Below are 16,701 nucleotides of genomic sequence, written 5' to 3'. Positions count from 1 at the left end.
CGCCCAGCCCTACTTGTATCCGATTACATTTTCAATCTGAAAGTTTAAGTCTGTTCTGATCATGTTCGTCACGTCATAGTGAAAGTTTAGACCGTTCAACATGGCGGAGCAGAAACTGGTCTGCAGAGGAGACGAAGTTTATGCTCTGATCTTTAAAAGACGGCCGTGGGACGGACGTCCAGCTTATGTGTCTCAGAACACGACGTCTTCCTCTCGGCCTTCTTTAATAAGGACATGTGAAGGACGTTTTCCTGAGTCTGACATCATTTTAAAGTGATTAAAAACACAATCACTGCTCACTGCTGCTCATCTCACTCTGACTGGACTCACGTGATGCTCGCTGTCAAGGTAACGTTTACTCTAAGTGGATCTCCACGCATGCGCGTCACTTTGGATCGGATTACTTGTAGTGAGCATGTAAACGAAGATTTTAATCAGATTGTTGAGTCGAGTGAGCAGATAAACACCTCAGTCTTAATCTATAATCGGCATATATTCAATGAGACTGGCAAAAATCTTTGCATGTAAACACAGCCAATGTCTACCGTAGAAAGTGCTATATAAATAAAACTGACCTGAACTGAATAAATCATGAAGAATGCCAGCATGTTATCCGCTGTAACACTGAATTCAAACTCGTTCAGAAAACTTTCCCCCTTCATAACAAAGCAGACTAAAATACTGATGCAAACAAAACTGGCTTTTCAGGACTATAATTATGCAGAGAGAAATCTCACAGTTTGTCCTGAAGTGACTCTGCTCAGTGCTCTCCGTACTCTAAACTGACTGCTTTAGCATCCCCGCTAAATCACAGTACGATAAAATTGCTATTTATACAGCTTCAGACAGCGTAGCACGGCCTTAAGTAGGTTTCATCTTCTTCACGAAGCAATAAACAAACAGGAAGCCTCCCTGTTTATTCAACTGAACTCCCACAGGACCGCATGTATCCAGCATCTCTGGTCCAGAATGAAAAAGCACAGTGAATTCAACATGTTCATTTCTCCTTATGTCCCCACAGAGAGGCCAGGAGAGACAAATCAAATTCACACATTTGCTCACACAGTATGTGGTAACAATATATTCGCTGCATGTTGTTGAGCGTGTGTGTCTGTGTCTCAGCAAGACTCCTATTGTGCTCTAAGGTGCTGTGCCACTCTGGCCAGCGAATGCGTGGGCTGGCTGGGAAAGGCGCGATAAGCAGGGCAGGAATTGAAAGAGAAACAGTGACGTCCGACGGGCGAAAGAACGGTCCAGAAAGCATTTCAAAGGAAGGCACAGGGAGTCTTGTGAGAAAAGGAAAAGGAGCCAGGGAATTTACTCTTTAAAATCAGCCAAAAGTTCTCCCAGTGAACTGCTCTGTGATCAGCTAAATGAGTGGAGAACAAGGCAGAACTCAAAGCACTGTGCGAGTTTTTTATGGGACCCTTTTACGGGGCTTTAAAAGAGAGGAGCGAAGTGAGTAAACAAATTGTGATGTTCAATAAACTGGTCATGTTCAAAAATCAGCATTAAAGGGCTCATATCACCGATAACTGGGGTCCCTTCACTTTAATAAGAAGTGGATGTTTTAAAAAGTCCATATCTGGAAGCCAAGCTGCCAAAACAGCCTGTTTTGAATTATTCATACTTTGTGAGGTCACAAAAACAAACACATTTACATACACCCACGTATTAATCACACATCAGTCTAGTCTCTTTGTCCGTTTAAGTTGAAGTTAGGAGTGTTTCCGCCTGGAAGGCATATTCAATGATACACAGATGAGCCTTAAAGGCACGGTAACAAAAACAGTCTGTTTAATTCTAAGGGATAAACAGAGGTTTAAGGAGGGTCAGGTAGAAATGAATGGCTGTTTTTGGTACATAAACCCACTCAAACATACGTGCCCTTTAAAGCCTTTGGTAAATCTGGCTCTTAAAGCAATAGTTTGTGACAAACTATTTCCTACTCCAACTGTAAGGAATCAACCATGTTTGGTGCCCGAAGTTAGCTTCTATTACCCAGGCTATGAAGCCGAGTAATAGAAGCTTATACCCCACCAATAAGCACTGAGTTGTTAATTAAACTAAAATAGAACTGCTTACTTGCTGACAACTGGTGTGTGTGTGTGTGTATATATATATATATATATATATGTATAAAAAGAGAGAACAGATAAGAATAAAGAAAGCTCAGATGTGCTTTACTACAATTTTCTTATGTAATCATATTATTATTATTATTATTATTTTATTATTATCATTATTTATGAAACACAAGACAATGGAAAAACATCACGGACAAACAATTATTGTCACAGCATGTAACATAAAATACTATTCCTAGGGATCCTACCCAATCTGGCAACCCTATCCAGGTCGCTGAGACTGTTTAAACACGTCTTAATACGTTTCTTTCTGCTCCAGATGAACGGCTCGCTGGCCAACTCACTGTTGCTTATTCTCCAAATAAATGAGGTGGAGAAAATGCCAGCTAGCGATCCAGAGCAGCAGGAAAAGCATTTAGACTTGTTAAGGTGATTAAACCAATATTAATCACACAAAGCTGAAGTTGGCTTCTTATTAAAATTTTCCATTCCACCTTAATAGTACAGGTGCCAATATGTAATTGCTGCATCATTTAAGGTGGAACAGAGTATTCGAATGAGAAGCTGGAGAACAGGAAAGCAAACTTCAGCCTCGTCGTTATCTCCTTAAATTCAAGCTCTAATATAAGCAGATAGGAGCGGAGTCTAAACAGCTGCACCTCTAAATGATACCAAGATATCACCACAGCTCTAAGAGCAAAGGACCATTTGACTGATGGTTGGTTTTGCGCAACATGCGTGCAGGTTCTCCTGCTCTTTTTTAGATGCAATGCTAATACCCACCAGTGCTGACCATCACCAGGCCGATAAAACAATGCAGCGGGACACTGGCTTCATAAATACATTCGCTACAACCCTAAAAATAATTATTTTAAGAGTTTGGGGACACTGCTAAGTCTGCCGCAGAGTGGACAAACTGCCCCGTGAGGTATATCTCGCCTCACCTGAAGCCCTGTTCTCTGATGGCGAAGGCTGGGGTCTCTAGTGGCAGGATCTCCGACTGGACAAACAGCTCTCGCACTCGCCGGTCAATCACCTTCCCATACTGTGCCCCGGCGTCAAGGATGACCACGGCCCCCTCATAATCACACAGTGCATCTTTAGGTTCGCCACTGATGTCCAGCTGCAAGAAGAAAAGAAACTGTCAATCTGTACGGGTTAAGCAGGAAGAACTGACATCCATTAAGCCTCGTGATGAAATTAAGAAACACGTGAGCCGCACGAGAAGAGCATGACCGCTTGACCACAGTCTACACGGACATGCCTCTTCTGGTTTAACACAAATGCAGACATGGGGAGATCAGATAGGTGATCCTGGCCTCATGGCAGGCATAAACCCAACTATGAAATAGGCCTGACCACAGCTATGCTCGACGCAGACCCTGTGGACACTAGAATCAGTCTTCACAGCCTCACTATGGCAAGCATGCGGTCCTTCTAGATCGAGGGGTTACAGTGTGTTCCCTGTTATATATGCCACACATGGCCCTTTATGGTTGGATATATAGTATCTCTGACGTGGAGTGGCTCACATGGCAAAAATACAATAGTTCATGACAGGGGTACAACGATTATTCGACTTAGTCGACTAAAATCGACGAGCAAATTACCTGGCAACTAATTCAATAGTCGACTGGTTGGTGACGTCATCACGCATGCGTGTTTCTCACGCTCACTACGAATGTTTTGCTGTGTCTGATCCACTCAGATCAGCACAACGCACACTAACACACCACCTCCACCGTGTCAGTGTTACTGCAGTGCTGAGAATGATCCACCACCCAAACAGTACCTGCTCTGTGAGGGTCCATGGGGGTCCTGACCACTGAAGAACAGGGTAAAAGGGGGCTAACAAAGTATCAGAGAAACAGATGGACTACAGTCTGTAACTGTAGAACTACAAAGTGCACCTATATAGTAAGTGGAGCTGATAAAATGGACAGCGAGCGTAGAAACAAGGAAGTGGTCATAATGTTATGCCTGACCGGCGTAGATGGGCGACACGGCAAAGATATAATCTTGAGATACTTTTATGACACACGATACATCACGATATTTATTTGTACAGACACCTGGGCGGTTAGAGCAGAGGAAAAAAACTAGCAGTGCTACATTTAAAACACAACGAACAATTTTTATTCAATATTTCACACACTGCACTGCATGAAATCCAGTTAAACGAGACTAAATTTACTCTCTTTATAACGAAACGGGCAGTTAACCAGTGTTCTACAAGTACTGACACCATGCAAAATATGTTCAGAAAAGCACATTATGTTGTATTGTGACATGATTTATCATAACACACACTGTCATACTGCCCAGCCCTCTTCACTGCTTCTTTTATATTTATACATATTCTTCAACGCAGTTGCACCCAATTCACAGATTGTTTGTTGCAGCACAATATGACTGAAATCTAACTACTGTGGAAAATAATTGCAGCCAGCTTAAATACATCGTGACCAACTGAAATAAATGCGATTATGCAATGATTCTGACTGGCCTTAATGACTTACGCATTACTTTTTAGTTCTTACGCACTCTAAACAGACTCAATCCACTAATCTGCTAGACCTTTTTCCCCATTGAGATGAGAATAAGTTGCTTTATGCTCATCATGTAATAAAAAGAATAAAAAAGTTTTAACTCATGCTATTTACATGAACACTACCATGTCACTAAGACAACTCAATTCAGTCATTATTTTTCCGAGTTTTAATGCACTAAAGGCCGGGGGGAAGGTATATTAGGCAGTCCTATCGTTATATGCTTAAGAACTAATTTGAGAACAGCAGGGTTCAGGTCAAGTGCTAGAACTGAGTCCAACCCCTACTTTCCAGATTTCATGTCTGGATTTCAATGAAAAGGTCTATTCAGAGTTTGAATACAACAGGAAAGCGTGTAGTTCATGGCTCTGGGTCACAGTCACGTATTTAATAACCAAGGCATTTTTTTCCTCTTTTCCATATTTGCACTTTCAGGTCGATCCAGTCATTACTATGCATTTTTACATGACTTACTTACATCAACATTAAGCTGCTCCATAAATACTAGGACCTACACAGCTGTGCAGGAGTAGGTGTTGGTGGAAGGGGAACTATACTGATATTCCCAAATTTCTGCATAATTAAAAGGTTAAAATGTAAACAACAGAGCTGTTCACAGTGGTGGTGATGGGAACCAGACGTCTGAAGAGTTTAATGTCTCTAAAAGCTCCCTCGCAGAAAGTTATTGCATGAAACAGTTATAAATACGTTTATATATAAATACGGCTTTATGTTATGATAGTTTTAACATCACCTAAAATGTATTTTTTTAAATCCATTATTTGGCGGAGAGGCACATAAAGGGAACCCTAAAGCAAAGTAGCCCCCAAAGAAAACTTTTTCAGATTTAAAATCATTTAACAAACTCAGAAGAAGTAATTTTGTACAGTGAATAAAATGTCTTGCTTTGTAGGCCTTAACCTTCCTATCACCACCACCGTAAAGGAATCTGAGTCGGCCAGTTTCTCAAGAACGTAGCATTTCACATCAAACCACACGGCTTTGTTTACATCTCAACAACCAAGTTATGCAGAAGTCCCATCTTGAGGATCTCCGAAGGTTCACTCATAATGATTTAATTGTCATTAAAGTTAAGAAGTAAACAAAGTCATTCAGAGTGGTTTGGCGTGAAATGCTCCATTCTAGAGAAACTTACAAAGACAGAACTGTTCACAGTGGTGGTGATAGGAACCAGACGTCCCAAGCGTTTAATGCCATTAAAACCTCCCTCACAAAAAGTTACTACCTTAAATGTTTAAGAATATCGGGCCTGAGACGTAGTTTTGAGGTGGTTTTGAAAAGGTTTTGGCCTATTACATATTTTTAAATCACTTAAATTCATGGCGGAGGGATACTTTTAGGGCATTGTGCTGCAAAATAGTCCCCAAAGAAACGTTTTCCCTATTTATTATGATTGTACCATCATCAACATTAGATGTATGTGTAGGTTCACTGGGGGTTTGGATAGTAAACAAAATGGCTTTATTTTTGTTGTAGATATCTCGACCCCTGGCTCCCATCACCACCACTGTGAAGAGTCTCTACACTGAACCATTTCACACCAAACCACTCTGGATGGACTCTGTTTGCATCATAATGATTGGATTACACAGAAATTTTGGAAAACTGGTGGAACTCCCCTTTAAACGTGCCACTACAGGCTTTAGCTAGTATGATCCGTGGAGTGGAAACACTCCCCACGTGGTTAGCGGATTAAACTTTTTTTTTTATGAAAACTTCACAAGCCTGATACCGTCTACCGCCCTAAAACCGCCACATATCTAATAACAAACATGCAGAAATATATTTTCTGCGAGTGGAAAAATAAATGTAATCATTCAAATCGCAACGGCCTGTGCCAGATCTTAGTCCTGAGCCTGGGGACGAGGCTGAAGTTGGCTTCCTATTCCGCCAGCTCCTTGTTCGATTTCACCGTTCCACCTTAAATGGTGCAGCAGTTACATTCCAGCGCTTGAGTGCAGAACGTTACTGCTGCACCATTTAAGGTGGAACGGCGGAATTCGAACAAGAAGCTGACTTGAGCTTCGTAGCCCGGGGTCAGGCAGCGTGTTGCTGGCAACAACAAGAAGCACACTTTAGGCACTTAAGGTTTAACCACGTTTGACCTAGACAGGGAAATCCTCAACGGCCACACTGGACACTCTTATTTTTGCTATTACATTAAGATGTTAGCGCGTTTCGGTGAGAAGAACTTGCGAATTTATCCCAACTTCACTGCCTTCCAGTTAGCGCCATAGCATTAGCCTCATACACCGCTACGCTAGCAGCGTTAGCTCAGCTAGCCTCACAGTTTAGCTCACCAAAACTGCACTTTTAAGTCCAAGACACCTGCCAAAATTAAGCGAACGGGTAGCTACAAGTGTAGGCGTTTAAAACGTTAGACTTCTGGTGTCCTAAACGTGTTTCAACGAAGCGGCAAAGGGTGCACATTTGTTAGCTAGCTAGCTCCACCGGGCGCGACCGTGCACCAAGTTTTAAGCCGAGACAGGCAGGCCGTAGCCGGCTGGCGTTACCTTGACTAACCGGGCCGGCTGGATCAGCAGCCTGGGCCACTACCAGTGCTCAAACCGTCAAAGGCTGACTGGGTAGCGCTGTTTTATAACATCTACGGTTTCGCATGTCAGTGTGTGAGGCTTACTGACCTTGGTATCCCCGTTACACAGCGCCATGAGTGCCTGAAGAGAAGCGGACTGACTGCTCCGTGTTCACCAGCTCCTCTCTGGGTTCAGTACTGGCTGCTGCTGAGAGAGAGAGAGTCTGATCTCAGTGTGATCTGAGGCTGGTCTTAGTCTGGCCACAGTCTGGTTTTAGTCTGATATGGATGATGTTTCTCCTTCCTACGCTGTGAGCAGCTCGCCTGTTGCCCGCAGTTGTAACTACTCAGTGTTTTTTTTCCCGAGATCAGACCAGACACTGATGATCATTTGTCAAAAAGGGAGGAGTTTTGAGTTTTGAGTTGGCGGCCAAGAAAAAGTTTTTCTAGGGTCAGAAATAGAAAGTCTGCACAGGCTGGGCTGATTCAGTCTTACAGCTCAGCATGTGAGTGTAATGTTTAACTTTTTGCTTCTGCCTAATGTTACAGAAGGTCTGGTTGGTCCTTTTGGCTGTTCACTTACAGATTGGTGACTCAAAACTACTACTGCTTTTAACAGTTGAATTAACTGTCAAAAAGATGTTGACATTTCATATATTTGTCTTTTTTGCTTGAAAAAAGGAATTATTAGCCTGAAGATGTACATAATTGCAGAGGAATTTCTGCATAATTCATTGTGGGCCTTCATTACAAATCAATGTAATTGATAATAATTTGAACTATATGAATTACACTGCAATTTGTGTGGCAGTTCAATTTGTTGAACTGTGCACTGATAACAAGCTGATCTGTGATCTTTAGCCCGGAGGACACAGTGTCCATGATTTCCAAAAAGAATTTCAAATGTTGATTTGTTGGGCCACAGAACTCTTTTCCACTTCCCCTCAGTCCATTTTAAATGAGCTCAGGCCCAGAGAAGGTGGCAGCATTTCTGGATCCGGTTTATATCTGGTTTAAGAGTTTTAACTTGCATTTGTGGATGCAGCGACGAACTGTTTTCACAGTGTTTTTCAGAAGTGTTTCTGAGCCCATGCCGTGATTCCCTCTACAGAATCCTGCCTGTTTTTAATGCAGTGCTGCCTGAGGGTCCAAAGATCACAGCCAGCAAATACTGGTTTTTGGCCTTGACCCTTGTATACAGAGATTTCTCCAGATTCTCTAATCTTTCAATGATATTCTGTACCGTAGATGATGAAAAGCACAAGTTCTTTGCTATTTTGCATTGAGAAACGTTCTTCTTGAATTCTTGCACTATTTTGATCATGCAGTCTTTCACAGAGTGGGGAGCCCCTCCTCATCATTATTTCTGAAAGACTCAGCCTCTCTGAGATGCTCTTTTTATACCCAGTCATGTTACTGACCTGTTGCCAATTAACCACCAGATGTTTTTGTAGAATTCCACCGATGTTTCAAAATTTCTGCATAATTCATTGTGGACCTTCATTACAAATCAATGTAATTGATAATAATTTGAAGGGAACTATATGAATTACACTGCAATTTGTTGAGTATGTCTATTTTTGAGTTTGTTAAGGTATATTTGGGTCAACAGACACTGAATGTGTAATTAGAAATTTCAAAAAACGTGTTGTTCTTCAAGGAGAATTCCACCGATTTTTCAAAATTTCTGCAAGATTCTGTGGTTGAGATGTAAACAGAGTCATTCCGAGTGGTTTGATGTGAAATGGTTCATTGTAGAGAAATTTACAGACTCAGATTTCTTTACAGTGGTGGTGATAGGAACCAGGGGTCCCAATGTCTACAACACAAATATAGGCATTTTATTTGCTGTCCAGAACCACCAGTGAACCCACACGTGTCTTCATGCGTTTTTATAAGTAATGTTGATGATGGTAAACTAAAATATAAAATAAGCCTTACTACACCCTGCATGAGTCTCTCCACTGCGAATAGATTAAATCAAAATTATGAAAATACGTGTTTGAGCCAAAACTTTATCACAGCTTAATAATAATAATAATGTAATAACTTTCTGACATTGAGCTTTTAGTGGCAATAAACACTCGGGACGTCTGGTTCCTATCACCACCACTGTGAACAATTTTGACTTGGTAAGTTTCTCAAGATGGAAGCATTTTTTTTTTACCTCAAACCAGTGTGAACAACTCCGTTGACATGCTATCTATTTAATTATGCAGAAATTTTGAACAATTTTGAGTTCCCCTTTGTGTTTCTCTTTTATCTAGTCACTTACAGATTAATTAATACATTAAATAATTAATCAATAACAACAATAAAATAATAATAAGTAGCTTTTTAACAGTTACTTTTGGTTGCAGCACTGCATTCAGCTACACAGGGGTTCAAATTACAACCCCATTTTCAAAAAAGTTGGGACGCTGTGCAAAATGTAAATAAAAGCAAAATGCAATTATGGGTAAATCATTTAAACCCTATATTTCATTGGAAATAATACAAAGACAACATATCAAATGTTGAAACTGAGGAATTTTATTGGTTTTTGAAAAATATTTGTACATTTTGAATTTGATGCCAACAAGATAAGATAAAATAATCCTTTAATAGTCCCACGATGTGGAAGATGCAAAGATACTTTCTCTGGATAGACAAAGCACTTTTTGTAAGTCGCTCTGGATAAGAGCGTCTGCTAAATGCTGTAAATGTAAATGTAAACACGTTCCAAAAAAGTTGGGACAGGGGGCAACAAAAGGCTGGTAAAGTTGTGTAATGCTAAGGTTAGGGTTAGGGTTAGGCCTAATCCTAAAACATCTGGTGGTTAATTAGCAACAGGTCAGTAACATGATTGGGTATAAAAGAGCATCTCAGAGAGGCGGAGTCTTTCAGAAAGTAAAGATGTGGAGGGGTTCACCCTTTTGCTTTTCATCATGTACAGTACACAATAACATTAAAAGATTCAGAGAACCTGGAGAAATCTCAGTATGCAAGGGACAAGACTAAAAACCAGTATTTGCTGGCCGTGATCTTTGGGCCCTCAGGCGGCACTGCATTAAAAACAGATATGATTCTGTAGAGGGAATCACTGCATGGGCTCAGAAACACTTGCGAAAAATACTGTCTGTGAAAACAGCTTGTCGCTGCATCCCACAAATGCAAGTTTAAAACTCTGAAATGCAAAGAAGAAACCACATATAAACAGGATCCAGAAACACTGCCACCTTCTCTGGGCCTGTGCTCATTTACAATGGACTGAGCGGAAGTGGAAAAGTGTCCTGTGCATTTGTTGAGCTGTGTCCTCCAGGGCTAAAGACCACTCAGCTTGTTATCAGTGCAAAGTTCAAATGCCAGTATTCATGATGGTATAGGGGTGCATTAGTGCACATGGCATGGGTGACGTACACATCTGTGAAGGCACCGTTAATGCTGAATGATATATACATGTTTTGGCAACAGATGCTGCCATTCAGACAACGTCTTTTTCAGGGAAGGCCTTGATTATTTCAGCAGGACAATGTAAAACCACATTCTGCATGTATTACAACAGCATTGCTCCGTATTAAGAGTTCATGGTGCTAAACTGGCCTGCCTGCAGTCCACACCCCATGTCACCACTGAAAACATTGTGCATTGTGCATAAAAAATACAACAAATGAGACTCCAAACTGTTGAGCAGCTGAAATCCTGTATCAAACAAGAGCAGGAGAACATTTCACCTTCAAAACTACAGCAGTGTCTCCTCAGTTCCCAAACGCTTACAGAGTGTTGTTAAAAGAAGAGCTGATGAAACACAGTGGTAAACATGCCCCTGTCCCAACCTTTTTGAGATGCGTTGCTGCCATCAAGTTCTAAATGAGTTAATGTTTTTCATGAAATGATAAAATGTCTCACTTTCAACATCTGATATGTGTTCTATGTTCTATTGTGAATGAAATATGGGTCTATGAGATTTACAAATCACTGCATTCTGTTTTTATTTACATTTATTCACATTTTACACAGCGTCCCAACTTTTTTGGAATTGGGGTTGTAGAAAAATAGTATAGATAGTATTTATAAAGTATGAGCAGCGAGCAGTTTTGTACACATGGAAGCCTTTTGTTCTGCTCCATTTCCTAAAACAACACTGCTAGTGAATAAAGGTTTATGGAGACATATTAGCCTGGTCTTTCTTGTGTAATGCTAAATGGCTCCCACTAGGTTTCATGCGTTTAGCAATTAGCATTTCTGGGGTGAAACATTCTTTTAATCATCTTAAAGAAATAAGTGGTATCTTACTTAATATAAAAAGGTATCTTACTTAATAAAGTAATTAGAATAGAGATAAATGCAAGACTGCCATCTGGTGGGAAAATAGATAACGACACTAAGCAAACATATACCACAGGTTCCTTTGTGTTATTAACACATCTGTGAGTACAGTTAAAGGGGAATTCCACTGATGTTTTTAAAATTTCTGCTCAATTTAATAGTTAAGCTGTAAACTGAGCCATTCAGAGTGACTGGTTGTGAAATGCTCTGTTCTAGAGAAACATACTGAGTCAGAATTGTTCACAGTGGTGGTGATAGGAACCAGACATCTGAAGGGTTTAATGCCTCTTAAAGCTCTCTCACAAAGACAGTTATTACATGAAATGGTTATGAATGTGCTGCCTTATACCTGAGATGTTGTTTATTAATAGTTTTGAGAGGCTCTTTTGCCCTAAAATGTATCTCTGAAAATACTGTGATGGTGGAGAGTTACATGCAGGGTGTAATAAGGCTAAATAAACCTGGAAGAAAACTTTTTTTTACCACAGTTTTCCCATCATCAGCATTACATATAAAACTCAGCAGACACATTCGGTTCACTGGTGGTTTTGGATAGTAAATAAAATGTCTATATTTGTGTTGTAGACCCCACAACCCCTGGTTCCTATCACCACCACTGTAAAGAGTCTGTAAGCTTCTCTACAATGAACCATTTCACATCAAACCACTCTAAAGCACTTTGTTTACATCTCTACCGCTGAATCCACAGAAATTTTGAAAAAACCGGTGGAATTCTCCTTGAAGAACAACACGTTTTTTGAATTTTCTAATTACACAATTAGTGTCTGTTGGCCTAAATATACCTTAACAAGCTCAAAAATAGACATACTCAGCAAATTGCAGTTTAATTCATATAGTTCCCTTCAAATTATTATCAATTACGTTGATTTGTAATGAAGGTCATGCCACAAAATTTAAAACAAATGTGTTAAAATGGTGGAAAAAGCTGTTGTTTGAGAGGGACCGAGTCTCAGGCCTTGGTAACATGTCATATTCTGCCCCTTCCTCCTGACCAAATGCAACTGCACCATGTGACAGCACAGCACATCTTTAGCTGTGGCCCGATCCACTTAGGAAACCATCGCTTTATGTTCTGTATAATCTATTTTGCCTCACTCCTCCCTCATCTACCACTCCACCATGAAAAAAAATGCTTTTAAGGCCAAAAGCTTTTCTGAACACTATCCTAAAACAAAGTTTCAGGCATCAGGCAGCATATTCATAAGAATTTTGTGTAATAACTTTCTGTAAAGGAGCTTTTAGAAGCATTGAACTCCTCAGACGTCTGGTTCCTATCACCACCACTGTGAACAGTTCTGACTCAGCACGTTTCTCTAAAGCAGCATTTCACATGAAACCACTCTGAATGACTTTGTTCACATCTTGACCATTGATTTATGTAGAAATTCTTAAAAAATGGAAGCTTTTCATATCAATACTGTCTGTTACTATATATACAGGGTGATTCAAAAAGATTAATCCGATTTCAAAATGATTTATGTCACTTGTAAATCATTACAGAACAGTGCAGTAAACTGTAAATGGTTTAAATGAGCATAAAGTTTATTATGCAATTTTGCTCAGTATGAACCTCCTCCAGCTGTACAGACAACATCAACGCCATAGTCAAACTCATCCCGTACTCGATTGAGCATGTCGGGTGTCGCTGCACTCACGGCTCTTTCAGTGCGATTTCGGAGATCATCCAGTGTTGTGGAACCAACGACGAACGCTTTGAGCTGTTTGAGGTTCACTACCAAATCACATTACAGTTATGATGGATTCACTCTTATTGAAGTGGAGAACGCAAAACGCTTTCTGCTCAGGGGTCTCATCTCCTCTCAGACTGAAGGGAGCCATCTTCCAGTGACAGTCAGAAAATCTATGACCCCCTCTTTCAATTGGATTGTGATTGGTTCCTAGGTGCCTCACAGTTGTAAAAATATGGTGCTTTGAAATCGGATGAATCTTTTTGAATCACGCTGTATAATACTAACTTAAACTATATAGATTTAAATCTAGATTCTACACTATATAATTGTATAACATGCCGTTATAACTTTGGAAAGTATTATTGGATGGCTCATCAAATAGTTAATAAAAGACAAATACAAAATATGCAGTAATTTCTGTTAAGTGAGCTACCGTTTACTTTCAGCATGTATTTTTATTATAATAGTATTAAACTTTCTTGATGTTATGCAGCTTTCTCTGTCATTACAGGACCATCTTTAGCTCTGTTAATAATCTGGACTCAGCTAAAAATTCTTAATTTATTTACAGCCTCCTACGAATTATTTGGAACCAATGAAGTTACACCGGACTAGTATGTTTAGAATCATTTTATACATTTATTAACATACAAATTGGTTTTGTTTCATTGAAAACAGTTGTTCAGAACAGCAGAACATTACTGGTGCCTTTGGCTTCAGCTAAAGTGTTTAAGTGTAAGCGTGCCCCTCGTCACATGTCCCAGCCCACCGTGCCCAATCACATGCATTTAAGCTTCTTTTTTAAACAAAGTCCATGTGGCTGTCCACTCTCCACACACGGTCATTCATTATCTCCGGTAAAGGAGTGTGGGGAAGTTCTCTTGGTAGTACATTAAACCACATTCTTCACTTTTTTAGATGTCAATAACTCATTATATTTAAGAAGACTTTACTAAATGTACAGTATGTAAAAAGCCCAAACAGTACCCAGGGTATGAATTAGTAGGAGATTATAAATAGCAGCTTTTTTGGTAAATCTAAATGGCTTAAATTAAAGGTAACTGATTCTTACAGAGCAAGAGAAGACTATGAAATATATCTGAACATTTCCTGCTCAAATTTTCAAAATACCTTTAAAAATGGAACTTAAATAGAACTGTTGAAGTCAAGACAAGACCTGGAAGGCCAAGAAAAAATTCTGGTAAAGTTGCTGGTAAACTGGTCAAATGTGCAAAGCAAAACCCCCACAACACTGTCAAATCCTAGTAGAAATATGTTGTGTTTTGGATGTTGGTATTCTGGTCAACCAGCCTGACCATGCTGGGTGCTCAGCTAAAATATCTCAAGATCGCCATATTCAGCATTTTCAGCAGGGATGTTTGGAGGAAAGAACATTTTGCCGTCTGTTAAGCATGGGAGTGGATCTATTATGCATTGTACTGTGTACAGCACGACTACAGCAGGAAAAAGACCATGGATTTCTGTATTTCTCACTCTCTCAGCGGATCACACACATAGCAGCCCACTGGGAATTGTCCTGGTCTTCCCGTCTTCACATATCTGAGCATCAGAAACCTCATTAGCAAGTGTATTTGAGATGACTTAACACCTCAGTGTAGTTTGAAGCAAATGAGTAATGGTTGATTTGTTTATATGATGATTTCACTTGTATGGTAGGGTATAAACAACGTTTAGTCTTTTTTCTTGAGGTCCACTTATAATGTTTTTGTGGTTTTATGTGCCAAAAACAGTCATAATGCATTTTTATTGTCTATTTTCCATACTTACCTACTTAGAAAAAAAAATGGGGATTGAAGTTCAGCGGAAATGACTGTTGTTCTGTACTTTGACACCTGCAAAAAAATGTTGGTCAATCGATGGACTCCTCATCACTCCAACTCAAGGCGGCAATGGATTTTGTCTGCGCTTGATATTATTTCTTTTGCACTGTCAGACGCTCATGTACAAGGGGCTCAGTCAAGAAGAGGGCGCTCCAATCAGTCTAAGGGTTCGGGTTAGGGCTTTTTCTAGCAAAGGCATAGGCCTTACTAGGCTTTTGCTAGAATTATTATTTATTTGTTTTTGCATTTTAAAAGAAATCTCGATATTTAGTCCACACATATGTCTATATCTTTTTTTTTCTTTTCTACTTGTTTTCATGAAGCTATGTTCTCATATGTATATGCGGGGGTTGGGAAGGGAAAGGGGATGTTATGTGTTCTTATGATTACTAGCATGCCAACATACAAGTTAAAAGACAGTAAAACGATTGTTAACAAAAAAAGGGGGGATTGAAAGGAGTGATGTATCAGCATTATATTAGGTGAGTTCCCTTGTACAGAATTGCAGATTCAGTTTCTAAATCCACCACTTGAGGGCAGAGATCAGTCACACACAAAGCCCATGCAAAGAAATTTGAATTTGTTTTCTGTTCAGAAGGATTGATTCTTATGTTTGAACAAGCCCTATGACTTTATACTGACCACATTAGCAGTCACTGCCATGTATCCCCAGCTGTTATTGCAACTTCTAAACAGCTTTTTCCAAGACTCTGTTCTCTTGCTTGTGCAATTTTCATGAAATTATACTGAACAAGAACACAGGCTCTTAAACTCTGAAACTCTCTGACCTCTCAGACAGGGAGAGATGTGAGCAATCAAAATGTTTATCAAAATAGAATATATATATATACTTTGGGCAAAAGTATTGGGACACCTACACATGACACCTACAGGAACTTTTATGAATCCCATTCTAAATCCATAGGCATTAATATGGAGTTGTTTTTCCACATCAAACTCACCCCACCATGCCTTTATAGATGCACTGGGGCACATTCTAACTACCATACTTGCTATACCTAAATATGAATGTATGTATATGTATTATGACAAGCTCAACAGGAATGTTTATCTATATATGTATATATAGAATAGAGAATAGAATACACACACACACACACACACACACTTTGGACAAAAGTATTGGGACATCTGCACATCACACCTACAGGAGCTTTTATGTCGTCCTATTGTAAATCCATAGGCATTAATATGGAGTTGGTCCCCCTTTGCTGCTGTAACAGCTTCCACTCTTCTGGGAAGCTTTCTACAAGATTTTGCAGTGTCTGTGGGAATTTTTGCCCATTCATCCAGAAGAGCATTTATGAGGTCAGACACTGATGTTGGACCAGAGGGCCTGACTCGCAGTCTCTGGTATAGATCATCCAAAAGGTGTTCGATGGGGTTGAGGTCAGGGCTCTGTGTTTTTCCACATCAAACTCACCCCACCATGCCTTTATAGATGCACTGGGGCACATTCTAACTACCATACTTGCTATGCATGTATACATGTGTATGTATATGTATCAAGGCAAGAAGGGCCTGGGTTCTCTGTGTGGAGTTTTCATGTTCTCCCCGTGTCTGTGTGGGTTTCCTCCGGGTGCTCCGGTTTCCTCCCACAGTCCAAAGACATGCAGTCAGGCTGATTGG

General features: G+C 40.0%; 1 protein-coding gene across 1 annotated transcript in view; it reads right to left on the bottom strand.

The window, feature by feature from the left end:
- The window catches only part of gmps (guanine monophosphate synthase), a 31,070-nt gene extending 23,513 nt beyond the window's left edge, over positions 1 to 7,557 (bottom strand). The window contains exons 1-2 of the mRNA XM_036585132.1: positions 7,300 to 7,557; positions 3,032 to 3,210 (exon numbers count right to left, since the gene is read on the bottom strand). Of these exons, the coding sequence (XP_036441025.1) occupies positions 3,032 to 3,210; positions 7,300 to 7,326 (206 nt within the window). The 5' untranslated portion in view covers positions 7,327 to 7,557. The remainder of the gene's footprint in view (positions 1 to 3,031; positions 3,211 to 7,299) is intronic.
- Positions 7,558 to 16,701: the final 9,144 nt, after the last annotated feature.

The sequence above is a fragment of the Colossoma macropomum genome, unplaced genomic scaffold (assembly GCF_904425465.1).
Source record: "Colossoma macropomum unplaced genomic scaffold, Colossoma_macropomum, whole genome shotgun sequence".
NCBI classification, from domain to species: Eukaryota; Metazoa; Chordata; class Actinopteri; order Characiformes; family Serrasalmidae; genus Colossoma; species Colossoma macropomum.
Note: the sequence above shows the minus strand (reverse complement) of the source record. Positions and strands in the feature narration are given on the sequence as shown.